Here is a 26,299-nt window from a genome sequence, read left to right as displayed (position 1 = left end):
CTCCCTGACAGCCCATTGGAGGGTTCTGTGGCTCTGGGGTTGCTTCAGCTCCTGTCTCTCCCCGTGCCAGGTCTTTCTTCCTCCTAGCTTCTGCTGAGCAAGAAACTGAGGTTAAGAGCTATTGAACACTACATCTGAGGTCCACCACTCCTAATAACTGGTAGAGTATGGGACTCAAACCCAGGCCTACTGGGTCCAAAGGCAGTGGAATGAACATGCACTAAGCCATGTTGCCTCTTGGTAGCATCTTAAGGTTTGAGTTAGCAAAGGATGTTTTTGAGCTACTAGTAAGTTTGGGAAATATTTAGGTCCTGAAATAACATGCTGTGGCCTCTGGTCCTTATACCAAGTCCTCTTTCTTAAACCCTCCATTATGGAAGTACTAAAAATTACCTGTTATATCTAACTACATGTTTACCAAGCATCATCTGTGGGTATGATGGGTACATTGATGAGTAAGATAGTTACAGGTCTTGTCTGCATGTAGCTCACTACAGACAACTATTACAAAGGAGACTCAAAAGGCCCATGGAATGGTGATATGATAGATGTACGTCTGTGTTTTTTTTGACATGAATACAAAACCAAGGGCTATTGACCTCAGGATCTTATCCCTTCTTGTCTCTGCAGAGGCCTTACTCAATCTACTATTCCAAAAAAATTTTTTTTCTATCTACTGTCTCCTTTTCATCAGTATTTAAACATCCAAGTCTTTCCTCTCTAAATGAAATTTGATCCCAGGAGAAACCCTCGTTCCATGATCTTGCATCTTCCTACAGCTCCCTGTTACATCACTCTTCCTTGATTCACAGCCACCCCTGGAGAGCACATCCTCACCCTACTTCCTTGTCTTTGCTCAGTCTTCAGCTCACTCTGCGGTTGCTACTGGTTTACAGAAACAGTGGAAATGGTGTTGCACTTAAAGGATGCTTCCCAGACTTAACCTTTCTCACTTCTTAGCATCACACAGTGCAGCTGAGCATGCTTTTATTCTTCTTGCTGATTTTCCTTTTCCAGTTATTGTCATCACTTCTCAGTCTCTCTGGTGGTTCTTTGTCTCTGGTTCTCCTTCAGGTATCACCCTAGAAATTCTCTCTCAATACACTCTCTTTAGGCACCACCCAAACGTGTCTCCAGCATAGATGACTCACAACCGAGATCCAGGTCCACTTCTCCAACTGCCCATTGGTCGTCTCCATGTTAAACGAACTACCTTCAACTTTTGTTCTGCTTCTCTGTCCTCCGAAATCAATGAGTGGCATCCACATCTAAGGAATTGTGAGTCATCCTTTAATCCTTCCTCCCCTTTTCATCTCCTACTTTAAACCAATCACACATTTTACCTCCTGATTTTCTCACATCTCTCCCACCATCATTTCTTGCCTTTTTTTTTTTTTTTAAACAGACGCAGTCTCCTAAATGGTCTTCTGGCTACAAATATTGTTCCCAACCAAACTCATTTCCTCATAGCAGCTAGAGTTGTTCTAAAGGGCAGTTGATCATGTTCCTGCTCTGCTGAAAACACTTGCATAGCTCCCTATAATCTTCAAGAGAAAAAGCAAGCTGTTTAACCTGACATGAAATCATTCGTTGTCTACCCAGGGCTCCCTCTCCCTCTCATCTCTCATCATTCTGCTCCTGTGCACTCTGCACTGCAATCATATGAAGCTTATTTCTAGTTCTCAGCCCTGTTCTTCTTTCTCTTGCCCTTAGGCTTTTCTCTTTTGTAAAACTCATCTTTCCTCCCACATACCATCACCTTGCTAACTCCTATTTACTCCTCAGCTTAGCTTTCACTTCCCCTGGAAGGATTCCCCTGACTCTTCCCCAGCCAGCTTGAGTTTAAATGACTCATCCATGTGTTTCTCCAGCTCCTAAACTACCTTGCTCAGTGCTATGAACTGAAATTGTGTGATTACCTGTGAGGAGAGGTGTGAGACTGTTGTGTCACACTCATCATTTCCCCCTTAGCATCTATCACAGTGTAGAAAGAATATTTAAGCTTTATATTTGCATTAAAACTGGTCAAATATTTCCATACAAACTTTTTTTAATAGAAAAAAAAAGACTAATAGAAGAGTTCCTTAGCCAAGAGGAAATGTTTCTATATATTGCTGTCTGCCAGACATTATTACTTTCTGGCTACTGTCATTACATTCCCTTAGGTCCTCTCTTTACCCTCTTTCTTCTTCAACTCCCCCATAATTAGAGAAACATTTGATAAATTATAGGACAAACAAGCAAATCAATAGGTTTTTACATTCTCTGCCAGGGGGCAATATTCTCTATCTTCATGATTTCACATGAGCAGTGTAGGGGTGTCAGCAGTCTGCAGAATCCCAGCTGCATTTTCTCTCTTTTATTTTGGAGATTTGGGGGCTCTAGGGCTTCTCCTCTGAGAAATGTCATTCCAGAAAGAACAAGATACCAAAAATGTCACAGGATTTGGTCTCCTGTGGCAATACCGAAGATTGCTTTGTGGATTAATTCTGTGTGTGTGTGTGTGGGGGGTGTCACATAATTGCAATTTCACATGAACATCCAATAATTCAATCTTAAATATTTATGAATATGGTTAATATCTGCAACTCTAACTTCCCTCTAATTGCTAGCTGTAATTGTTAATAATTTTTACCCAGAACAGAACTTCCTAAAGGATTTTATATGGAAACTCGTCCTTTAAGATGTACATCTAGATGAAATTCCTGTATTCAAAACACTTGAGGGCTGCATATTCTCTTTCCTCTTGGAGAGTCACAATATACATCAGCCTATTGCAGACTTTGTGATGTGTACAGCCATCTATTCAACTCAGAATTTTCCATGTGTGTGTAACCTCAGGACCATTTTTCTTTAAACTTGTTAATTTGCTCCAGAATGTAGTTTGGAAAATATTGATAAGACTCTTTTGGACTTTTTATTTCTGCTTTGCAACAGACCTTGTACTAACCAGATTTCTATATTTATTAGAAATTGTATAAAAAAGTAATAGCAATAATGGGTAATATTTACTGAGTATTACTGTGTCCCAGGCACTATTCTAAGTGCTTTACAGGTGCTAGTTCATTAATCTTTCCACGAATCCTATGAAATATAGGTTATTGTCACCCACATTATATAGACAAGAAAACTACGGCAGAGAGAGGTAAAGTATCTTGTCTAAGGACATACAGCTGGTAATTAGTGGAACTGAGATTCCAATGCAGGCAGTTAGGTTCAAAAGTCTGGAATTAGTACTATTCTTGGTGGTGTCCCTACTTTATCTTATTTTACTAAATCTCCTGAGCCTGACCCATGCACAGAGCCTGGCAAAAGGTAGGCTTTTTTTTTTTTTAACTGTTTTTCTTTTTATTGGAGTATAATTGCTTTACAATTGTTGTTAGTTTCTGCTTTATAGCAAAGTGATACACATACATATGTTCCCATATCTGCTCCCTCTTGCATCTCCCTCCCTCCCACCCTCCCTATCCCACCCCTCTAGGTGGTCACAAAGCACCGAGCTGATCTTCCTGTGCTATGCGGCTGCTTCCCACTAGCTATCTATTCTACATTTGGTAGTGTATATATGTCCATGCCACTCTCTCCGTTCGTCCCAGCTTACCCTTCCCCATCCCCGTGTCCTTAAGTCCATTCTCTACATCTGCATCTTTATTCCTGTCCTGCCCCTAGTTTCTTCAGAACCCTTTCTTTTCTTTTTTTTAGATTCCATATATATGTGTTAGCATATGGTATTTGTTTTTCTCTTTGTGACTTATTTCACTCTGTATGACAGACTCTAGGTCCATCCACCTCACTACAAATAACTCAATTTAACCCTCTTGCCCTCTTGGTGGGAGTGTAAATTGGTACAGCCACTACGGAGAACAGTATGGAGGTTCCTTAAAAAGGTAGGCTTTTATAGATGTTTGATGCTACATGAATCATCTAGAGCTCTGTCTTTGATAAACAATCCAACTTTCATCCCATCTGTATCATTCCTAACAATCTAGTTGCCTAGAATGGCTGAAACAATGACTCTTGCTTTTCCCTACCCTCTCCCAAGGCCAACTCTACTGGCTAGTTAAGGAGGCAGAACAGGAATTATATTGTAGTAAGAAGCTAGCATATGGTGGGCATCTTCAAATGGTGTGTCACAACACAGCTTGAAAAACATGCTATAGTCATGGGTCACACAACAAACACAGACATCACAAAATAGGCTGCCAGAGGATGACAAATATTTGAATATAAATTAAAAGAAGCTTTGCAGACACAGCATAACAAAAAGCCCAATTAACAAAACTAACCATATGCTACTACCAGAATGGTTGGACACAGTGTAAGACACACATGAACATTAGATGCAAAGAAATCTCAGATGAAACAGCTTCAGCAGACAAACAGCAGACAGACAAACTGGAACTAGTGCCATACTGAGATGCTACAGTGATAAAAGAGCTTCCCCAGAGAGTCACTCTAAATGTTCCCCAATAAAATAGCTATTCAAGGTATACACACCCTGAAGCACTGAACAAATAGTCAAAGAAACTAAAGCAAAACAATAAGCTTTTCATTCTGTTTTATATTTTCTTCCACATTGAATTACCACAGACCTTGATTTATTTAGCAGCATTTTTAAGGGTATTATAAACTAGTGGTGAAGAGTATGAACCTTAGAACCAGACAGGCTGGGTTTAAATCCTGGCTGTATAATGTGCTAAATGTATGGTTTTTGCAGGATGGTCTGAGAATCAGTTACTATGTATGGAAATGGAGATACCAATACCTACTTCTTCATACTTTTGTTAAGATTAAAACTGATGAGGGCTTCCCTGGTGGCGCAGTGGTTGAGAGTCCGCCTGTCGATGCAGGGGACACGGGTTCGTGCCCCAGTCCAGGAAGATCCCACATGCTGTGGAGCGGCTGGGCCCGTGAGCCATGGCCGCTGAGCCTGCGCATCTGGAGCCTGTGCTCTGCAACGGGAGAAGCCACAACAGTGAGAGGCTTGCGTACCGGAAAAACAGCAACAACAATAAAAAACCTGATGATATATGTAAAGGGCACAGCGCAGTGTTTGGCACAGAGTAAACTTATACTCCATGATTAAGAGCCATTTCATTTATTTAAAGCTATACATATTTCAGGATGTAAATTGGAATTTACATTTTAAGTTTTTTTTTGTTTGGTTTAATCAAATAGAAGAAAATTCCATCTTGGAGAATTCTGTCCTCGGCATTGTATTATTGCAATAATAGTGACAGTGATAGGTCATAAAACACTGTTCATTTGCTTTTTCATTTGCTTTTTCATTCATTCAACAGTCCCTTTAGGGTCAGGTGAACTGTCCTAGGTGCTGAAGAAATAAAGCTTCTTGAGACACACTATCCACCTTCAAGATACTCCTAGACTAGTGAGGGAGACAGCCAGAGAGGGACATAATTATAATAAATATAGTAAGTACTAAAATAGATGCATGTCTTGAACATTATGAGAGAGCTATTTATTTTGTCTGGGGTTTACTAAAGAGTCATTTGAACTTAGATATTGAAGGATCAATGGTGATTTCAGGAGGAAATAGGGATTTGGAGATGTATTAGTCTGCTTATTCCACTTATTGAAACTATATTGGAAGAATGATAGACAATTGTTTTCTAGGACTATTCAACTAACTTCTAATTACTCTGCACAGGAAGAAAGAATTTCCTAATTTTTTAAACTTATTCCCCACCTCCCCGCCACCATAACTCCCTTATACCCTAGCCTCCATAGAGCACAGTTTTTTTTTGTTTTTATTTTTTTTATTTTTTTAAATTTTTTTGCGGTACACGGGCCTCTCACTGCTGTGGCCTCTCTTGTTGTGGAGCACAGGCTCCCGCCACGCAGGCTCAGCGGCCATAGATCACGGGCCCAGCCGCCCCGCGACATGTGGGATCTTCCCAGACCGGGGCACGAACCTGTGTCCCCTGCATCGTCAGGCGGACTCCCAACCACTGCGCCACCAGGGAAGCCCAGAGCACAGTTTTAAAATTGTAGTTGTTTAAGAAAGAATGTGTGCCTTTGAGGTTTTCTAGATTTGAGCTTGAACTTCCCTGATCCTGTCTAGATGTGGGATTTAGGGATGTTGTTTAACTTTTTTGAGCTTCAATTTTCATCTGTAAAATTGGAAATTATGTATACCTTATTAGGTATGGACACTGTGGCCACAATTAGGTGAACCTCAAGAAAATTTAAAATAAAGTGATAAACTGTTCTTGGAGAGTTATGAAATTAATATATAACATTTAAGAGCAGCATCCTATTAAAAACCAAAGTGGGGAGTCTCAAGAGGGAGTTATCTTACTCAGGACACATTTCAGAATGATATGTGGTAGTGGTGAGGCTTTTCCAAGACTCCTATACTTTCCATCCTTCTATTAAAAAGCCTTTCCATCCTTTTAGAAATTATCATTGTAATGAGCCACTACTTCTTATGGAAGTAGGTCATATTTCAAGAGTGGTTGGTAAGAAGAAAAGAAAGGGGGACATTTTCTGAGTTAAGGAAGGAATATGTCCATTGGTAGGGCAGGTAGTCAGTTATAGTCTATTCCTAGAAAAATGGGAGTCATTAGCAGTGTCCACCCCAGACCTGTATAGGGGAAGTGCTCACTATAGTTATGTGAATATCCAGTCTGCTTTATAGTGACATTTGCTACAGTGAATTGATATGTTCTTGTTATTTTTTTTTTTTAGTCTTTTATGAGTGAGCAGACTCAGGCTGATCAGTTGTGGAACACTGACCCATCACATTTCAGAACTATTGAGATGGAAGGCAAGGAATCTGCAATGTGGATAATTCACCCAGGCAGGTACCACATGTTAGTTTCTGCCTGGACAGTCATGCAGTCTTCCCATGTCACCTGCAATTTGCATATGCCCAGTTTGACATCTCCACTGGTATGTCAAATAAACATCTTAAATACAATATTCCTGAAACCAAACTCTTGGTTTTCCACTCCCATGTCAAACCTTCTATTCCATCTTCTCTATTTTAGTCAATGGAAGCTCAATTCTTACAGTTGCTTGGGTGAAAGACCTGCAGCCATCCAGGCCCCTTCTTTTTCTCTTACAATTTCTGGTGGTCATAGCCTAGGGTGCACCCCATGATTCTACCCCCTTGTATCCATATCCTTGTGAAATCCTTTACTCTTGAGTGTGAGTGGGAAGTAACATGCTGTGGCCTCTGGGACCCACGATGTGCTTCTATGCTATAGAATATGGCATACAGAGTGCATGGGGTATAACACCCACGATTATGTTATGTTGTGTGGTAAAAGTCAAGAGATCAGATCCTTAAGAAGTTGACTTTGAGCTAATCAGAGGAGAGATTACCCTGGGTGGCCCTGACCTGGTTAGGCGAGCCTATTATTAGAGGACCTGGACGTTCCCTGAAGACAGAGAATTGTTCAAATAGCAGAGTCTTTCTTTATCTTTCTTGCTGGCTTTGGAGAAGCAGGATGCCATGAGTTCTACAGCTGCAAGGAAAGTAATTCTGCCTACACCCTGAGGAGGCTATAAAGTGGATCCTTCCCTTCTTGAGCTTTCAGATAGGGATGTAGCCTAGGTAACACTTGACTTCACCTTCGTGAGGCCCTGAAGACAGAACTTGTGTGAGCCATGCTTGGACTCCTGATGCACAGAAACCACAGGATAACAAATGGCTGCTTCTTTAAGCTGCTAATTTTGTGCTAATTTGTTGTGCAGCAATAGAAAAGTAATGCACACATCACATCCAGACCATCGGCAAATCTTGACAGTTACCTCTTCAACAGAGCCAGAATCTCATCCCTTCTTTACCTGCTCACCTCTTCTTCTCTAATCAAAGCCACCAATGGTTTTGTTTGGACGATTGTAACAGATTGCTAGTTGGTCTTCCTTCTTCTACCCTCACATCTCAACTGTTTTTTTTTCTCCAAATAGCAGTCAGAGTTATCCATTTAAAACACAAATCGTGTTATGCCCTACCCTTGTTCAAAATCTGCAAAGGATTGCTGTCCTGTTGGCCTTACCAAGATCCCCACCACATCCTGCTAGGTCTTATATGATCTTGTCACCAGCTACTACTCTGACTTCACCTCCTATCACTTTGCCCCTGCTTCTGTTTGTAATGCCACACTGGCCCCCTGTTTCTTAATTACATCAATGCCATTTGTATTGGACATAAGTGTGATTCTTTATGAATCTGCATTAGTAAGTAATCTCTTTGTACTGACTTTCAAAGAAAAAATATGTAAGGACACATACATATGAAAATAGATTAAAGAATTTCAGTCAGGCTTTTTTTAAGGTTTCAAGAAACCAACGCACATACACGTTAAACGGGGTATTTGGACTTATTGTAATGACATAGTGAGAAGCAAATAAAGCATGAACAGCCATACTTATAAACTTTAGGGGAAATGATATTGAACTAATTACTTAAATTGCCACCCTGTAATTTCTTCACCTATAAAATGGAGATTATGACAATACCAACTGATTTAATTTTTGTGGGGAATAAAAGATTGAATTCATGTAGCAATCTCAGACCAGCGTCTGGTATAAGGTAAACACACACACACACAAAAAACCCACCAGCCCTTTAAATTATCAATAATTAGGGTTAGAAGTAGTATTAGTCAGGAAAACAGAATAACTGAAAATATTATGAGAATGAGGTGCTTGCTGTAGCAATTAGCGCACATACAAATGTAGGAAGAACCGAGGAAGTGAAGGTCTGGATGAGGGAGCCAGGGAATCAGAGAAAGTCAGGGACCGAGACACTCTGTACACGGGGCTGATCCGAGCCAGCGCTTTTCAGATAGTTTCTGGGGACTGGAAAAGTACAGCTCTTCCTGCTGGCTCTGCCGAAGTCCACAGGGGCAATAAAGCAGGCAGCTATGCTTTTGCATTGTGGTTTCTCTTCAGCATTCCTGCTTGTGTGGAAACCCTGCAGCCCGAGGACTAAGAAGAAGGGAAGGCTCGCGGACCTGGTTTCTGAGTAATCTGGGCAACGGACCGCCAGACATACGCCCTCTGCCCTTGCCTGTACGCAGGCAGGATGGGCCCAGCTGGAGAGAATGGCACAGATGCCAGCGTATTCTCTGGCCTCCTTAGCAACCAGCATTTATTTTGTCCTGCTGTAAACTCGCTGTGTTGACTTCTGTTCTCACTGTCTGGCCCTCTCCTACCAGTTGCCACTACAGGCTGACTCTCTCCTTGTCTCGTGCTTCTGCTTATTTGTAACTTCTGTTCCCTCATGTCTTCTACTGACCGTCCCCCACGTATGTATCATTTAGCTTCTACCATAGCCACCACTGGATTCTTCTCTTATGTCTCATTCTTCCTGCCCAAGAGCATTTTTCGGTTGGTTTCGTAAATTGCAGTCATACCTTTAGAGCAAAGATTTAGCCTTAGGCCAACTTACGGCTCTCTCATCGGCCTATAGATTACCTGTCCTTGTTCCAGGCTCCCTGCCCTGGTCAAATCCACCTTGGCTGGGCTTCAAGTCATGGGATCCATGTGCAAATGACCATTCAGAAAGGCCTGGGTGAGTGACAGCAGTTAGGGTTCCCATAGCACAAGAGGTGTGGTTGGCAACTTCTATATTACACATGTTTTAGAAAACATGGGAAATGCTAGGTATTGTACAAAACACCTTGTATGCGTTATTTAATATGATACTCAAACCAGCCTTGTGATGTAGATTTTATTAAAATGTTCACTTGTCTTTTGAGGGATAACTGAGCCTTACAGCGGTTAAGGTCACCTATCTGATATGGGGTGGAACTAGGATTGGAACTCTAGCAGTTGGCTTCTGTAATACACTCTGCTAATCTGAGCATGCCTCGTGGAAGCATGATTTTGATTGTCTTTTAAATAGGGTGTCTTAAATGTCTAAGATGGTTATGCTGCATTGGAGCAGCTGAAAGTGGACTAGGGGAAATCACACCTTTAATAAAGTCCTTCACTGGGGCAAATAAAGCACTTGGGGCTGTTGATAAATTACTCTAGCATGCAGTCCACGAACTGAAAAAGAGGACGCTAAACCTGAACCACAGCTCCCCTTGGGCACCTAAGTAACTATCTTTACTTCTTATTCTTAATTCTAATTTGAAAGTTAGAAAAAAAAAAAAAGTAATGTAACCTCTCAGAATCCTCTTGCCTTAAGTAATTTTAAAAACAGCTCAATTTCTCCTTCATGAAGAAATGACTATCATGTTATGATTCTATGTCTTATATCTGAATTGAAATTTTATTTGCTGGTCCCTCTGCGTACTACAGCACATACAGAGGGCAGCACAGCATGGCAACTCTGATACAAACGTGCTAGGAAGTGCTGGGGGTGGGTTAATGACCAAAAAAAGAGAGACAATGTTGTGCTACTTACCATATATGTAAATCCCATTTGTTTTCTTTTCCTTAAAATTTTTTTCCTTGTCTTTCCTCCATCAGCTCCTACTTCTCTAGGCTGTCACTTGTTATACGTGACTTGAATTATTCTACTGAAGAGGGAATGCTTTAACACTTTAAGAAAACCAAATGTTAGAAAAGACCTTCTTTCATTGCTATTCGGATGTACTTATCATTCGATAACTAGCCACCCCTCTAGACAAGGATTTCAAAACAGGAGTTATGATTTGCCAGAGCATTTCACAGATCCAGCCATTAGTGTTCACCCAGCTGAAAACTACAGGACTAAACATAATCCAATTAAGTAACAACAGTATATTTTGAATCAGTGCTGAACAGATGGTAAAGTATCCTCCATTCATTATTAATTAATGTTCACGTAGCACCACAGAGAATGACTCCGGGTTACTGCTTCCTGAAGACAGAAACGGAACTTCCCCTCCCTTTCAAGGTTGTATCATCTTGTTGGTGAAAACCACCTTACAGGAATAGAGGGGATATTCCTTACTCTGGAATAGTTTTATGAAATAAATCACCTTGGAAATGAGAACAGAAGGGGCTTCAGTAGATTTTATGACCTCAACAGATGATTTAAAAAATAAAGAGTCTAGAAATGACGAGTTTTCTTATTTTAGAAGAATTTAAAATTGCAGATGTATCTGCCTCCTGTCTCTACTCAGCATGCCAGAAGAGACACTGGAGGTTTTTCTCTTCTTTTAATATCACCTCTACATTTTTAATTTATGAATTCTTAGCTATACCTTGTAACTATTTTTTCTCTCTTGACCTCTACATAATATTCCCACACATATATGTAACATTTGAAGTTGGCAAAGTGATATTCAAGCACAGCGATCTCTCCTAAGGATTTTTGGACACCAGTGTTTCAGAGGATATCAACTTGGTTCACACTTTGTGGACTGGCTTGTCATCATGGCAATATTCCTCCCTGCCATATTAATTATAGAGAATACCCATGTCTCTCTTGAGTACTTCTTCGCTCGTAATTATCTTGGAGAGTCATGATTTCAGTTGTGTTCCCATACGAAAATAAAAGAGCTATCCAAGTTTAGAAAAAAATTTCCTACTGATGGAAATAGTTCCCAAAATTGGTTTACTTATTTATTTTAAATAGCATTCGTCATCATGTGCATTTATTTTGTGGATAAAATGACCACCAAATTAAGAATTCCATTTTTAGACTTATCCAACTTCTTCATTTTCTCGTTAAAAGCTATAAAAATTTTAACCATCTATGGTAGCTAGTTGCCTACTTGATACTCATGCTCATCTCTGCCTTAATGAACTCTTAAGTTGGGAAGATCGCAACGTATTTAGCTAAAATTCAACATTTTCTAACCCCTATTATAAAATAAGAATGGCCAGTGATATGTACGAACATGTCTTTAGGAGGCAGTTTTTGAGAATGTCTTTTAAAGAGGTTTATTCAGCTAGTCCCTGCCTGGAATGCCGGCACTGACTAGAGTTCCAGCAACCATCTTGTGACCATGAGGTAAACTTGAGGAGGGAAGCCACAGACTAATGAAAGCAGAACAGAAATATAAATGGAGCTTGGATTAAAATGACTAACAGTCCTGGACTGTTTATCTCTGATCTGCATATTAAATATGAGAAAATGAATCCCTTATTTTGCCAAACCACTCTTTTCTTGGGTCAATTCTCTATCCTAACTGAAGCAGACTGTCAGAACCAAGTAGGTCCTTACAGTGACCTACTGCTGGATCCAGCCCAACTGGATCTGGTTCCCTCTTCCACCCCCACCCCCAGTACTTGTCTGACCTGTGTCCTACAACTCTCTCCTGCATACACTCTATTTCAGCCCCATGGCCTCTTTGATGTATACATCAGGTACACTCCAGCCTGCAGAATTTTGCACTTACTCTTCACCTTACCTGGAGTTCTCTTGCTCTGAATGTTTGTCCAGCAAGTTCTTTCACATCCTCTAGGCTGTTACTCAAAAATCCTCTTTCCGGTGCTTCTTTCCTAGTCACTGTTTCTATCACTTCAACATCTTGTCCCCTGACATTTTATATCTCCCTTCCCTTATTTAGTTTTCTTCCTTGCATCATCTAACACATGGTATATTTTCCTTTTAAGTTCATTTTATTGCCCGTTTGCCCCCTCCCTCCTTGGAATGTAAGCTCTAAGGGACAGATATGTTTGCTTATTTTATTACTAGAATAGAGCTGGGTACTAGGGGTGCACATACATTTTTGTTAAATAAATAAATGTGATAAAGAACTGATTGAAGGAGGAAGATGTGGAGGGAAAATACTAAGGCTCAGATAATGGAGAGCCAGAAGCTGGTAATCCTTATTTGGTTTAAATAGCAGGGAATCGTGGCCAAATTTGAAAGCATAAGTAAAGAGGGAGATAATAAATATTTCCAAGAGCAAAAGAATAAAGAATGAAGCAAGGAAATGCAGAAAGATGAGGTGCAAAGAGCTCAGGTAGAGGGAACTGCTGTAGTCAAGGGAAGTGATGTGCTTTTCTTGAGAGCAGAAATGAAAATACCTAGAGATTGAATCCAGAGAGATTTTGTAATGGCTAGGATGGATATGGAAGAAACTCATATTGGACAGTCTCAACCTTCTAAGAAGAATAGGACTCAGGAAAATTTGTTGAGAGTGAGGGAGGGAGTAGAGGTGGAAGGATGGAGTGAGGGGGAAAATTTTATGATGTTAGAGACTGCAGGAAAGGGAAATAATACAGAGCTGAAAGAAAATTGCTAGTGAATATTTCTGCAAGCTCAAGTTGAGATAGATAATGAGAACTTACAGTCAACTCTCCTGGCTTTGTTTCTTTTCTTTTAATTCTTTGCAGCTCAGAAGTGGGAGTAGGAAATAAACAACAACAGATGGTCAGCTTTCCCCAGGGTTGGTAAATGGTAAGGTGGACATGGCAGAAAGACAAGGTGGTTATGGTTGAGTAGGTTGTGGAAATGATTGAAAATGGGCCTACAAGGTAGAGAAGGAGAGGGATAGTATGTGGGTTGTGAAGGCAGGATATGCCCTAAAATCCCAGGGTGCTCCCTGACCATGGACTCTACCTTCACCCTCAACTGAAAGTAGATTTGGACTTTTGTTCCACTTGTACCTATATTGTACATGAAGTTTATGTTCAAGGATTCATAGCATTCTTTAACCATGTGCCATTTGGCCTGATGTAGAAATATGACCTAACAGAAAACCTCTAGGGCAAGTTTTATGTGCACACTTTCAGGTACTCATGCTGCGAAAGATGTAGAGCTCATAAATGTAAAGTCATATGCAGGAGAGGGGAAGTACTCCCCATTTCTGCTTGGTTTTAAGTGTGTGTCCTTCACATTAGCTGTCATTATTCCAGCTCTCCTTTTTGTTCACATGCTTCACACAATTGCAAAACAGAAAGATTGGGAGTTGGAAACTTGGGATCTGGAGTCTGTCATCTGAGATCAAATCCTGGTTCCAGCACTATCTAGCTGTGTGATCCAAAAGAGCAAGGCACTTAACTTCTCCCCAGGTCAATGCTGTCATCTGTGAGATGGGGTGTATACCACACAGGGTTGTTATGAGGATTGGTGAGATATATATACAGTACCTGAAATGGAATCTCGCATATGAAACGTTTATAATTAGCTATGATGATGGTGGTTGTGGTGATGGTGATGTTTAATTCAATAACTATAGGAAGTTACTGAAACTTCATAAAGAATACACCCATCATTTTCTTGAGGTGGAATAAGTGGGACTTGTATTCCCTGAACATAAGCAAGGTACAATTAAGTATTAGAATTATAAACTTTGCAATTCTTTCATGAGGAGTACATTAAGTAAATTCTTGGCCTAAGGCTTTCTACATGGTACATTCAGAAAAAACAAACATAAACTTCTAAGAGACATCTAAATTGTTCCATGGTCTTTAAAAAATTCAGATAAAAAATACCGATTCTCAATTCTAATCACTATAGTTTCATTGTAGAAAAAGCAGGGAATAAATAAAACAAAAATATGAAAATTAAAATACCCATAATTCCACTATCCATATAGTTATAAATAGCTATAAATAACCAAGGATATATTGACTCTTCTGAGCCCTTTTCCATGTATATACATCTCTCTCATCCAATTTAAAGGAATTTGTTACAAATATTAAGATGCCTAGAAATCCAGGACAGGGCAACTAGAGAGAAACAAATGCTGATGGTCATACTCATTAAGAATTTGCACATGGAAGGGGAAAAAACACACCAGAAGAATTCCTAAAGAATATTGAATCCAGAATGAAGAGGAGAAGGATGTTCAGTCCTTACATAAATTTTCTCTATTACTCTTTTTTCCTTTCTCATGTCTGAATATTGCTTGGTTTTGCTGTATAGTTTGAGGGTTTAGGGAAGATTTTTAGGATGGATGGAAGCTAACATGGTATTCAAAAATTATAAAGAGCCTGGTTGGAGTGGGTTGTGGTTTTCTCTTCAGTCTGTAATGTAAATATTGGGTTGGCCAAAAAGTTCTTTTGGGTTTTCCATGTATTGGTTATGGAAAAACCCAAACGAAATTTTTGGTCAATCTAATATCAACAATTCAACTTGAATGGATAAATATCATGACTTTTTAAGTGGATAGGGATGAGGGAAATCAGCTGTAGTAGACTATTCATATTACATAGAAGTCAATAAAACCAGAGCTGTCAAATCCCGTATCTACAATGATTTGCTAGGGCATCTACCTAATTTTCTGTCTGAAAGACATGATATGATTCTGAGTCTATGGGACCTATGCTACAACTATATAAGTTGTGGGTAACGGGTAGCAATGCAAAATAATTCTTGTCTATAGACATGCAAGTGAATTCTGTAACTTTCTAACATTAACTTCTTGAACTGGTTGGGACCCTTCATGTTTCCTGATTAATGAGTTAAATACAATCTGTAACAAGTGTTCATTTGTATATGTGTATGAGAGTCATAATTTTATATTATTTTTTCTTTTGTTAAAAAATTATTTTTTGCCCAGTTTTTTCTCTGCAGTAACAATCCAAGGCAAGTGCTGTTTTCGAGGGGCTCTCTTCCTGATATGGCCTCTTCTTGATATGCAGAGGTTGACATAAATCCTCATAATTTTATTTTAATTGCTTTTTTATATCTTTATTGGAGATCAAATTGCTTTACAATGTTGTGTTAGTTTCTGCTGTACAACAAAATGAATCATCTATACATATACATATATCCCCATATCCCCTCCCTCTTGAGCCTCCCTCCCACTGTCCCTATCCCATCCCTCTAGGTGGTCACAAACTGCCGGGGACCAGCCCCAGCTGAACAGGTTTCACCCAAAGGGGAAGACGGAGTCGGCGTGGACAGAGCACAAGACACCTCAAAGGATGCAAGGCTCTGACAAATTTATTCTCCTGATTTCAAAGTATTTATACTATAAAGTAATCTCATTTTCAAATTTAACATCCTCATTCCCACGCCAAAAACTCCCCCACATAGGCCACAAAACAAAGGTAATTTACATCAGCAAATTGATTAAAACAGGTTAGGTAATTTTCCCATCGCCCAGAGTCTCTCAAAACAGGTTAAGTCCATGTTGGTCACATCTACGTCAGGAACTCTGTTTACGGTTTCTTCATTCTTCTCAAAAGATTAAGGTGTTCTTGTACCTGCACATTCTGCTCAATCAAGCTATAAACTTAAGCAAATAATTCTATTAACAATTAAAAGCAAAAATACAACATTTCATCCACAGATTTTCTCACCCTATAATAGTAATCAAAACAATCAAAACAATACACATTATTTTTTATACTTCTAAAACACCATGGGAGCGGACATTGTACCGTAAACTCATTGATTAAACCCACTGTTGCATAAAACCTTGCCACCATACCCAGGTATTTCCCAGCATGTTTATAACTCCACTGGGAGGCCATAACTCTTGCAATTTTTCTTTTAAAGTACAAAGCTGCTGCAGAAATGTTCCCACCATTGTATTTCCCCAACAAATATAATCATTAAAGGAGCCAAAGTAGCTATAATCCTTCTCTTGGTTTTTGCCCTAAATTGGGGTTTTTCTTAAACCCCTGCATTAAAACTATACATTTTTCCCAACACCAATAACAATCCTACAAAAATCACCTTAGGCAAAGGCAGGGGAAAACAAGGGGAATCACACAGAGCAAAGCTTGGCTTCCACACAGAGGAAAGCTGTGGTCCACGGAGAAAATGGGAAACAAAGCCCTGCTGCGGCGGGAGAGCAGTTGCCATTGGCCAGGTCTCTTATCTGCCACCTGGGTTCCCATCTGAGCTGGGCGTGGGAAGCGAAGCAGCCATGGGGACAAGTTGGGGGGGTGAGGGTCTGTGCCCCACCTCTGTTGGCCCCCAATTTCTCTCCTGATGGCCCCTCTGCGACTGTGCCTGTCTTAGGTTGTTCCTTCCCTGAGGAATCTTACCCGTCTCTGGCTAACCAGCCATCCTCCGGGGCCAAGCAGGGAGATGTGAGGTGTGCGAGTGAGCGAGGTGCAGCGCCCCCAGAGAAGGTCAGTTCTCTGTCACCTTGGTAGCCTATGCCCCCGTGGCCTCCACGCCCAGCACCTGCCCTGGGATTCCCTCGCCAACTGGCGGGGCCCCGGCTCTGATCACATGTCTTCGGGAACCCAGGTTTCTCCTCCAGAGAGGGCCCAGCTTACAGCACTGGGCAAGAGAGGCCAATTGCACGGCACCAGCCACCAGGAGGCCTTAACCTCAGTGTGGGCAGAAAAGCCCAGGCACCAGGCTCTTGGCTCAAAGCAAAAAGCTTTGTTTTTCCATTTTTATGTCCAACAGCATCAGCTTTGCAGAGGAGAACTTTGCCTCTCCATATTTATACCTGACAGCACCAGCTTTGCTGACACTAAGGGTCTCGTCCGTGCTGAGACTCAAAGGCACTTCCTATGTGGCTCCCGACAACAAACCACCAAGCTGATCTCCCTGTGCTATGCGGCTGCTTCCCTCTAGCCATCCATTTTACATTTGATAGTGTATAAATGTCAGTGCTACTCTCTCACTTCATCCCATCTTCCCGTTCCCCCACATGACCTCAAGTCCGTTCTCTATGTCTGTATCTTTATTCCTACCCTGCCACTATATTTAAAAGTTACAGATTCTTGACATTTGAAACATGCAGTTAAAATGCCTCGTGATTTTTCTGCAGTCCTATAAAATTTTCCCAACCATTTTCTTTTGGTTGGCTTTTTTCAGCAGGGTAAGTGTCTTAGCTCCAACTGCAAAATACCAATAGACTGGGTGGCTTAAACAACAAATATTTATTTCTCCTAGTTTTGGAGGCTGGAAGTGTGAGATCAGGGTGCCAGATTCTGGTGAGGACCCTCTCCCTAGCTTGTAGATAGCCACCTTCCCACTGTATGCACACAAGGCTGAGAGAGAGCTGTTGTCTCTTCATCTCCTTATATGGGCACCAATCCCATCATGGGGGCTCCACCTCCATGACCTTGTACAAATCCAATTGCCTTCCAAAGACCCCACTTCTAAATACTATCACACTAAGGATTAGGGCCCCAACATATGAATTTTTGGGGGACACATTGTGTAAGGAAGCCAAATATATCCATTGGGTATATATCTCATTCTCAAAGATCTCTATAATTAGAGACTTAAATTTCCCCTTGACCCAGGAGTAGTTTAGAAGATTTTTGGTTGTATTATATTCATTTAAAAATTATTTTTGTCTTCTGAGTTTTCATATGTATTTGTTTTAAATTACTAATGCATTGTGACTTAGAAAATGTTCTGTTGGTGGGAACGTATTGTGAATTTCTTTACAGTCGTAAATACAATCATTTTAAGTAGTTTTTAGCCAGATGAAACCAATACGTCATTGATAGGTTATAAAATATATTGTTATGTATTTTAAACATTTAAATAGTATTTCTTAAGTGTCCCTATCTCTACCTTATCGAATTAATCATCCCACATATTTAAGTTCAGCTCTTTCTGTCTTCTCTTTCTAGATTGGTTGATTGGTGTTTATTTGAAGGAATTGGCTTAAACGTGATTTTGCAGTTGGTAAGTCCAAAATCTGTAGGGAAGAGAAGCAGACTGAAAATCCAGGTAGGAGTTATGTCGTAGCCTTTAGTCCAAAATCTGCAGGGCAGGCTAGGAGTTTGGGAACTCAAGCAGGGTTTCTATGTTACAGTTTTGAGTCAGAATTCCTTCTTCTTTGGAAACTTCAGTTTTCGCACTTAAAGCCTTCAACTGATTGGTTGAAGGTCGCTGCTTTACTTAAAGTCAGCTGATTGTAAATGTAAATCACAGCTATAAAATACCTTCAGAGCAACATCTAGCCTAATGTTTGACCAAATAACTGGGCACCATAGCCTAACCAAGCTGACACATAAAATTAACCAGCACGCTTCCCCAACTAGGATGGCACCCTTTGTGAAATGCTTTCTGACTACTTTATCTTCCGTACATTGAGAGTAATGAGTTAAGACATTATGAAAATTGTACTTTTTTTTTTTTACTATGTACCATATATTTATACTTTTATGAACAGTATGCTATGGTATTTTATGTGGATGTGGTTAGTCTCCGCTTCTTTGACTATTCTGTGATATTAGTAAGTGAACTCTGGTATCCTTGGAGCCTATATTTCTTCTCTGTTCCCTTCTCACATCTATGCTTTACTATGCCATCACCGGAGGCTCTGCAGAAATCCAGACAAGGACTTTGGAAACTCAAGGCTTCGTTAGGCTTCTAGCTTGAGCTGTGGGCTCCTGTCCAGTTTCACCAGGAATTTTGCTTTGGGAGGGTATTAGTCAGTGGTCTACTATTAATAAAATGCCTTTCATTTCTACTTTTCCTATTAATCATCCTCAGCCTCAGTGAAAAATCCAAATAGAAGAATTCTTAGCTTCCTGGTATAAAATATCATCAAATACCTCCAAACCAAACCCAGGCTCCTAATGACCCATCTCATTCCTAAGTCCACATAAGTCCCTTGAATGTGTAGTTGATTAGGATCTTTTTCTTTTTACTGTAATGTGTATAAAGCTCTTAGTACAGTACTTGAAGCATAGTTAGTGCTTAATAAATTTTTCAATAATTATTACTTCATCCTTAAACACAATAAATTAAAATATCATTTAGCTCTTGAAACAATTACTATATACCTTATCCCTTCATATAATGACTGTGTTGGAATTCAGGCTATGCAGTGTCTTAGATGTTTCTAGTTACCCGAGGGTCACCCACTGATGGAGTGAAATCACTTAAATAAGGTCACCTCTGGAGAGGATTTAGGATTATGCACCTTTAAGAGTCTTTTCAATGTTGCCACTTTGCTTTGGTTGCACTTCTGATCGCACATCATTAGATGTTCCACTGCTTACCACACAAACTTCTTGCTTGTTAAACCAATGATCAACCAAGTTCAAGTTACTTTGATGACTCTAAGTAGGTTACAGCAAGAGAAGAAAATAAAATACATCTCTAAAATATGACACAAGGGAAAAAAGTAAAAAGATGCTGAAATTTATGACTGTTTCATGGATATCAAGCTATTTACAAGTTTTGAAAACAATGATAATGAAAATTATCATGCTTTACATTGATATAGAACAATTTCTAACATTTATTTTGTTTCACAATTTTCATAATATCCTTGCAACTATTTAACTATGTATCATACATTTCTATTTTTGTGAATGTTATCCTATGATATTTTATGTGGGTGTGGCTCACCTCTGCTACATTTACAAGTAAATGATGAAAAGCAATGGGAAATACCTTTTAAAGCATTGATGTGAAAAGGGATAGTAATAAAAGTATAAATTTGAGGCTGCTATGTTTACTGATAGAATAATCCTAGATTCAAGATGAAACAAATATTTTTGTTCATTGCAGCCTTTCAAATGAATTAGAAAAAAAGATTTCAGAATTCCTCAGGAAAAGACAGATAATACACTAAATGTGACTTGTATCCACCCAAAAATATAAAGGGAGTTTAAATAAAATTTTCATAGCCTGAGCCAATACAGCCTCATTCACAAAATAAGTTATACTTTTCACGTGTGATTTAATCAGATACCAGAGTTTAAGGTATCTCATATTATCAAGACTTTATTTTACTTGTGGTGAGACATAATGTCAGTAACAATGTTTTATGGTACTATGAAACATGCAAATTCTTTCTCTTTTTTTCCCCTCCAATTTATTTGACATCTCAAATCAGGCAACTTTTGAGTGAAGGTTTGGGGTAATGTTATCTGCAACAGCCTTGGACGTTTCCTTTCATCCTGGGATCACTCACTTTAATAAAAATGTTAACTTACTTTTGCATCACTCCTTAAAATGTACTAAGTACTTCATGTGATTTGTCTGGCTTGGTCTGCAGAAGAATCCTAGAAGGTAGGCTTGGCATGTTTATATAGGACAGTGCAGCATGGTGGCCAATGGCACAGATGTTGGTTCCAAAGTCCCTGGGTTCGAACCCTCCCTTTGTCCTCATTCCTTCGGCATGTGATCACTGGCAAGTAGCCCAACCTGTTTCCTCACCTAGAAGGAGAGGACAGCCACCTCACAGTGGTAAGAATTGAGTTGATAGATGTGAGTTGCTTGGAGCGCTCCCTGGCCGTAGCAGTCATGACTCCAGCCCCTGCTGTCCTTATTTTACCCAGGAGTAAAGCCTTGCTCAGAGAGGTTATGTGCCTTTTTAGAGAACCTTTTTTTCCTTTCCTTTTTGGAAAGTGAATTCTTCATTGAGAAACAAAGAGAAAGGGGCTGATTAGTGCAACAAAGAACAATGAAAAATTAACTGTGAAGTTTGCCATTTTCAAGAATCATTTGTTTAAGAAAAGCCTTCTACCTTGTTTATTTCTGGAATAATCCGCCTTCAGGGGCATGTAATCACAAAAGAGCTAGTATTTAAATATGCTACAAAAAAAGCCGCTTTTCATTTTCTATGTATGATATCAAAAGACCTTTCTTAGCAATGGATTATTTCTGTGATGACAAGTGTATTTAATACGTTTAGATATATTTCTAATGTTTTATTCTTCACTTGGTGGCTACTAGTTGATGTTGATCATATAAATGACTCACAGATACTTTTTTTCATTTCAATTCAGGTATATACAGAATGTTATAGACTCAATGTTTGTTTTCCCTCAAAATTCATATGTTGAAATCCTAACCTGCATGCGCTCACCGGAATAACGTCACAACTATTCTATTTCATGGCATCCCTGTACATGCCAAGATCTTTCTTCTTTCTATGTGGATATTTGCTTTGACATAGTTGATCTCTCACAAGGATGATTTTTCTCTTCCTTCCTCCTCCCCCTTTCCTAACTCTATGCCAGGAGCCCCTGATTGTCTCCTTTGGGCTCCTGCATCAGCCACTGTCTTGGTTCTCATTTTGGCTTTGAATTGTATAGGGCTTTCCACATAACTATTGCAAGCACACCTATCCTTCCCCTTCAATCAGACTAAACTCCAGCTCAGTGAAGACCACATTCATACAACCACAATTCCCAAGTGTCACATGCAATTGTATACCATACAATTCCCAAGTGTCACATGCTTGGGAATTATTACTTGGAAGAATACATTTCATCCAAGCCATCTCAAATGATCACGTAAAGAAAACAAGTGTTAATCAGGATAGCTCTAGCCTATAATCAATCTATTAACTACAACCAATCTTTTGACTTTAACCATCTAACCAATCACCTATCCAACTCTCCTTGGATGTCTGAAAGGCACTGAAAACTCTCATTTGACCCCCTGATTATGTCAAATCCCTTGTCAGATGTTCTCATATTTCTACCTATTTTAAAGTTTTACTTTTTTTTGTATAATTATTTGCTTAATATCTGATTGTCTCACTGGATTACAGCAGATAATGACTGTTTGCACTCAGTATTGTATCCCACATATATATCAGAACAAAGGAAGGAAGGCAGGAAGAAAGGAGGGCAAGCAGAAAGAAAAGAATGAGAAATCTCCAGTTTACTGCTGAAGCTTCAATGGCTGTTAGTCCCCTCAGCAGTATGATTTGATGTTCCTTTGTAGACTGCACTAATATTTCCAAACAAAATTCCTTTTAAAATATAACATCAAGAGCAATTTACATTTCAAAATTTTTCCAGTTATTGAAAATGTTTTCAGTGGTGTTACAAATGGTCTTGAAGCTTCCCCAAATGTTCTAGGCATTAGTAATGGGTGTCTGTGACTGTCTCCTAAAAACTGCTTATCTAGTTACCTCTAAACAAAGAGAAAAAAAAAGCCTGGAGAAGTAATTATCATGCTGTGTGTAAAATAAGTGCAGCAGTGAGATGCACTGCACACCGACGGAGCAGACCTGGGCAGGACGATGGTGGCCAGGCTCGGACTGGGGCTGCTGCTTCTGGCACTGCTCTTACCTACGCAGATTTATTCAAATCAAACAGCTGTTGTAACACATTCAAGTAACTTCTCCCAGCACACGTCAGCTGCCCCCAATCCAGCGAATGCCACCACCAAGGCAAGTGACGGTGCTCTGCAGTCAACAGCCAGTCTCTTGGTGACCTCGGTCTCCCTTCTACATCTCTACTGTTAAGAGACTTCGGGCCAGGAAACATCTATACTTCCCCATCCTCTAAACTCAATTCAGATGGCATCCAGACATCCAGTGTGACAAGGGAAAAAAAAACAACAGGTCTTCATTGAATGAATCTGCAAGTTCCACACCTTATTTTATTGACAGAAACTGTTGAGGATCCCAAATTTGATTGGTTTGAAGAGCATGTGAAGGGTTTGACTAGATGATGAATGCCAATATTAAATCTGCTGGAGTTTCCTGTACAAGATGAAGAGAGACAACCTGCAAAATTGGTTAAGAGATGATTTCATTAAATGTGACTTAAGAAGTATGGATCCATAAAACTCTACCTTGAAAGTGAGAATAGATTTTACTTACTTAGAGATAAAGAATGCGATGTGGAGCAGAGATTCAGTTTTCATTTGGTTCATTAAATTTGTAAGGCCATAAAACAATGAGGTAAAACAGAAAGCTTCTGTGATTCTATTTATATGTACATTAGAAGGAACTTCCAGGTGTTACCGTAAATCCTCAATGTGTTGTTTCAGCAGTACTAATTTTTTTTTTTTTTAAATTTCATTTATTTATTTATTTTTGGCTGTGCTGGGTCTTCTTTTCTGTGCGTGGGCTTTCTCTAGTTGCGGCGAGCGGGGGCCACTCTTCATCGCGGTGCGCGGGCCTCTCACTGCCGCGGCCTCTCTTGTTGCGGAGCACAAGCTCCAGACGCGCAGGCTCAGTAGTTGTGGCTCACGGGCCCAGCCGCTCCACAGCATGTGGGATCTTCCCGGACCGGGGCACGAACCCGTGTCCCCTGCATTGGCAGGCAGACGCTCAACCACTGCGCCACCAGGGAAACCCAGCAGTACTAATTTAATGCTGATGTACTCCAGAGAAAATTTTATGTTAAGCTATCACTGTTCTCTTGGGAAATGAACTCTTTCCCTTGGAGTTTGGGTTTGACATTGCATTTGAATTTTTATATAGTCATTGATATGTACCAGGGCAATGATGGATTGGAATCTACCCCAAATCCAAGCATAACGAGTACATTTCACTTATATACTTATCAACTATTCTTATTCAAAAAGAGCACTAGATTCATTTAGCTAAACAGACAAAGAGTAGAATTACATTGATCTCAAGTAATTTCTAAATGCTTTTTATTTCTGCATATGTTGAATACTTTTTACAGCTTAAAAAATGATCTGTTTTGAAGGTAAAATTGACAAATCTTGAAATTAAAAAGGCAAATATGTGAAGGAGCTACACTATAACCAAATATATTTGGCAAGGGAAGGACCAGAAGCTTGCTTACATTAAATTCAGAAAAACTTTTATACTCTTTTCTGTAAATACTTCTTTTTAAACTGAATCAGAGTAGCCACATTTGGAACACTTTCTATTATCATTCAATATTTTTAGATAGTTAGAACCTAGTCCTAAGCCTAAAGTGGGCTTGATTTTGGAAAGTAAATCTTTTCACAACTGCCTTGGTGCACAGAAACCTGGTTAAAAATAGACACTCCCTAAAGTCTTTTGTTCGCATGGTCACACACTGATGCTTAGATGTTCCAAAATCTAATATGACCACAGTAGTCTTGATAACCAAAGTCATTTTTTTTCCATCTTTAGAAATCTGCACTGGAACAACCATATCCAACAGATCTCAAGTTACTGTGTGTGTGAATGAACGTTCTCTTTTGTTTCATACCTGAATGCTGTATATCTGTTTTGGATTGTATATTGTGTTTGTGTATTTCTGCTTTGATTCATAGTAACTTCTCATGTTATGGAATTGATTTGCATTAAACACAAACTGTAAATAAAAAGAAATGGCTGTAAGAGCAAAAAAAATAAGTGCAGCAAATAGCTCTATCAAATAATATCTTAAAAGACTCTTTTTTTGTTTTGTTTTGTTTTGTTTAATGTCCCAGAACCTTCCAACTGAAAATTAAAGTTGGTTAAAATTACTTCAGGACCAAGCCAAAATGCAGGAAAAAGAAAATGGGGTGCATTTACATCCTAAACCATAAAACATGCATAGAAATTAAAATCTCCTTCTGGTCTATGATGAGACAGGATCCTCCCAGGGAGACCTTCAAACAGAAGGCTTACCCAGGTCTGCTGGAAACAATCTTCTAATTGTCACTGCCCAGAGTATCCAAAAACATTTATCTTGAAAGTTTTCTTCTAAATCTTGGGATCTCTGATATCAGACAAATTCCCCCACTTTTCTTAAAGATGTATCCCTCTACTCCTGGACACCAGGAGATTATTCAGTTATGCTGATGTTTCTCCTGCTTACAAGGTCTTACAGGTACCTCCTTCAGCTGGGGCTCTCACACTTTGAGTGGGAAGCTCTTTAAAAATCAGGTTCAAAATCTTCACCCCCTAGAGAGTTTGTTTCCATAATTCTAGACTGCGGGGGTCCAGGAATTTGTCATTTTATTTTATTTTTAAGGTTCCTTGAGTGATTCAGATGAATTCCCCCAGGTAAACCTAATGTGGAAAACATGACATTATGGTCCTTAGCCCTTGAGAGGAGTTATATCTACAAAGGCTTTATTTGTCCTATTGTGTCAGCAGAGATTTAAACTATTTAGTATACTTGTTGTTTCTCTTTGATTTAAAACATTCTTATTCTCCCCCATTTTCTTTTTTTTTTAACATCTTTATTGGAATATAATTGCTTTACAATGGTGTGTTGGTTTCTGCTTTATAACAAAGTAAGTCAGCTATACATATACATATATCCCCACATCTCCTCCCTCTTGCGTCTCTCTCCCACCCTCTTCCCCCTATTTTCTAGTGCAGTTCTTTCCTTCTCTCTCCCCTCCCCTGGAATCCTGTCTCCCTTCACCCGACAAATCTCAGATATTTTAACCTTACTAAGCAAATTGATCTCTCCAGTTCTACTGATTTTGCCCAGCACATTTTTCTATGCATCCCATCTTGACATCACTTCCCTTTCTAGTAGCTCTTCAAGTCCAATATGTCCCCCTTTTTCTTCAACTAATTTGCCTCTAGGACCATCAGCCCTCTTTGTCTGAGAGCCCTGATTTCACAGCATCTCTATTCTTCAGGATATTGTTTCACTTCGTACCCTTATTTTCTTGCTTTAAACACATTTTAACTTTCTGGTTAGAAAGAACATTTTTAACTTTATACCACTTTTGATTGAGGGTTGGGTAAGGAAGTATGGGTAATGAAGACTGATATAGATAAATATGTCCCTGTCTTTGCTAATAATCCTCTTAGAACTGTGCTTCCTAGATCTGGTTATGATAGTTTATGTGTTATGTTCCAATCAG

The 26,299-nt window shown here is 39.5% G+C and overlaps 1 protein-coding gene across 1 annotated transcript; it reads left to right on the top strand.

The window, feature by feature from the left end:
• Positions 1-1,142: 1,142 nt before the first annotated feature.
• LOC115853250 (signal transducer CD24-like) lies at positions 1,143-23,006 on the top strand. Its single transcript, XM_030856616.2, has 2 exons — positions 1,143-1,278; positions 22,768-23,006. The coding sequence occupies exons 1-2, from the start codon at positions 1,143-1,145 to the stop codon at positions 23,004-23,006; spliced, it is 375 nt and encodes a 124-aa protein (XP_030712476.2).
• Positions 23,007-26,299: the final 3,293 nt, after the last annotated feature.

Source organism: Globicephala melas, chromosome 3, assembly GCF_963455315.2.
Source record: "Globicephala melas chromosome 3, mGloMel1.2, whole genome shotgun sequence".
NCBI lineage: Eukaryota > Metazoa > Chordata > Mammalia > Artiodactyla > Delphinidae > Globicephala > Globicephala melas.
This window is presented reverse-complemented; position numbering and strand designations above follow the sequence as displayed.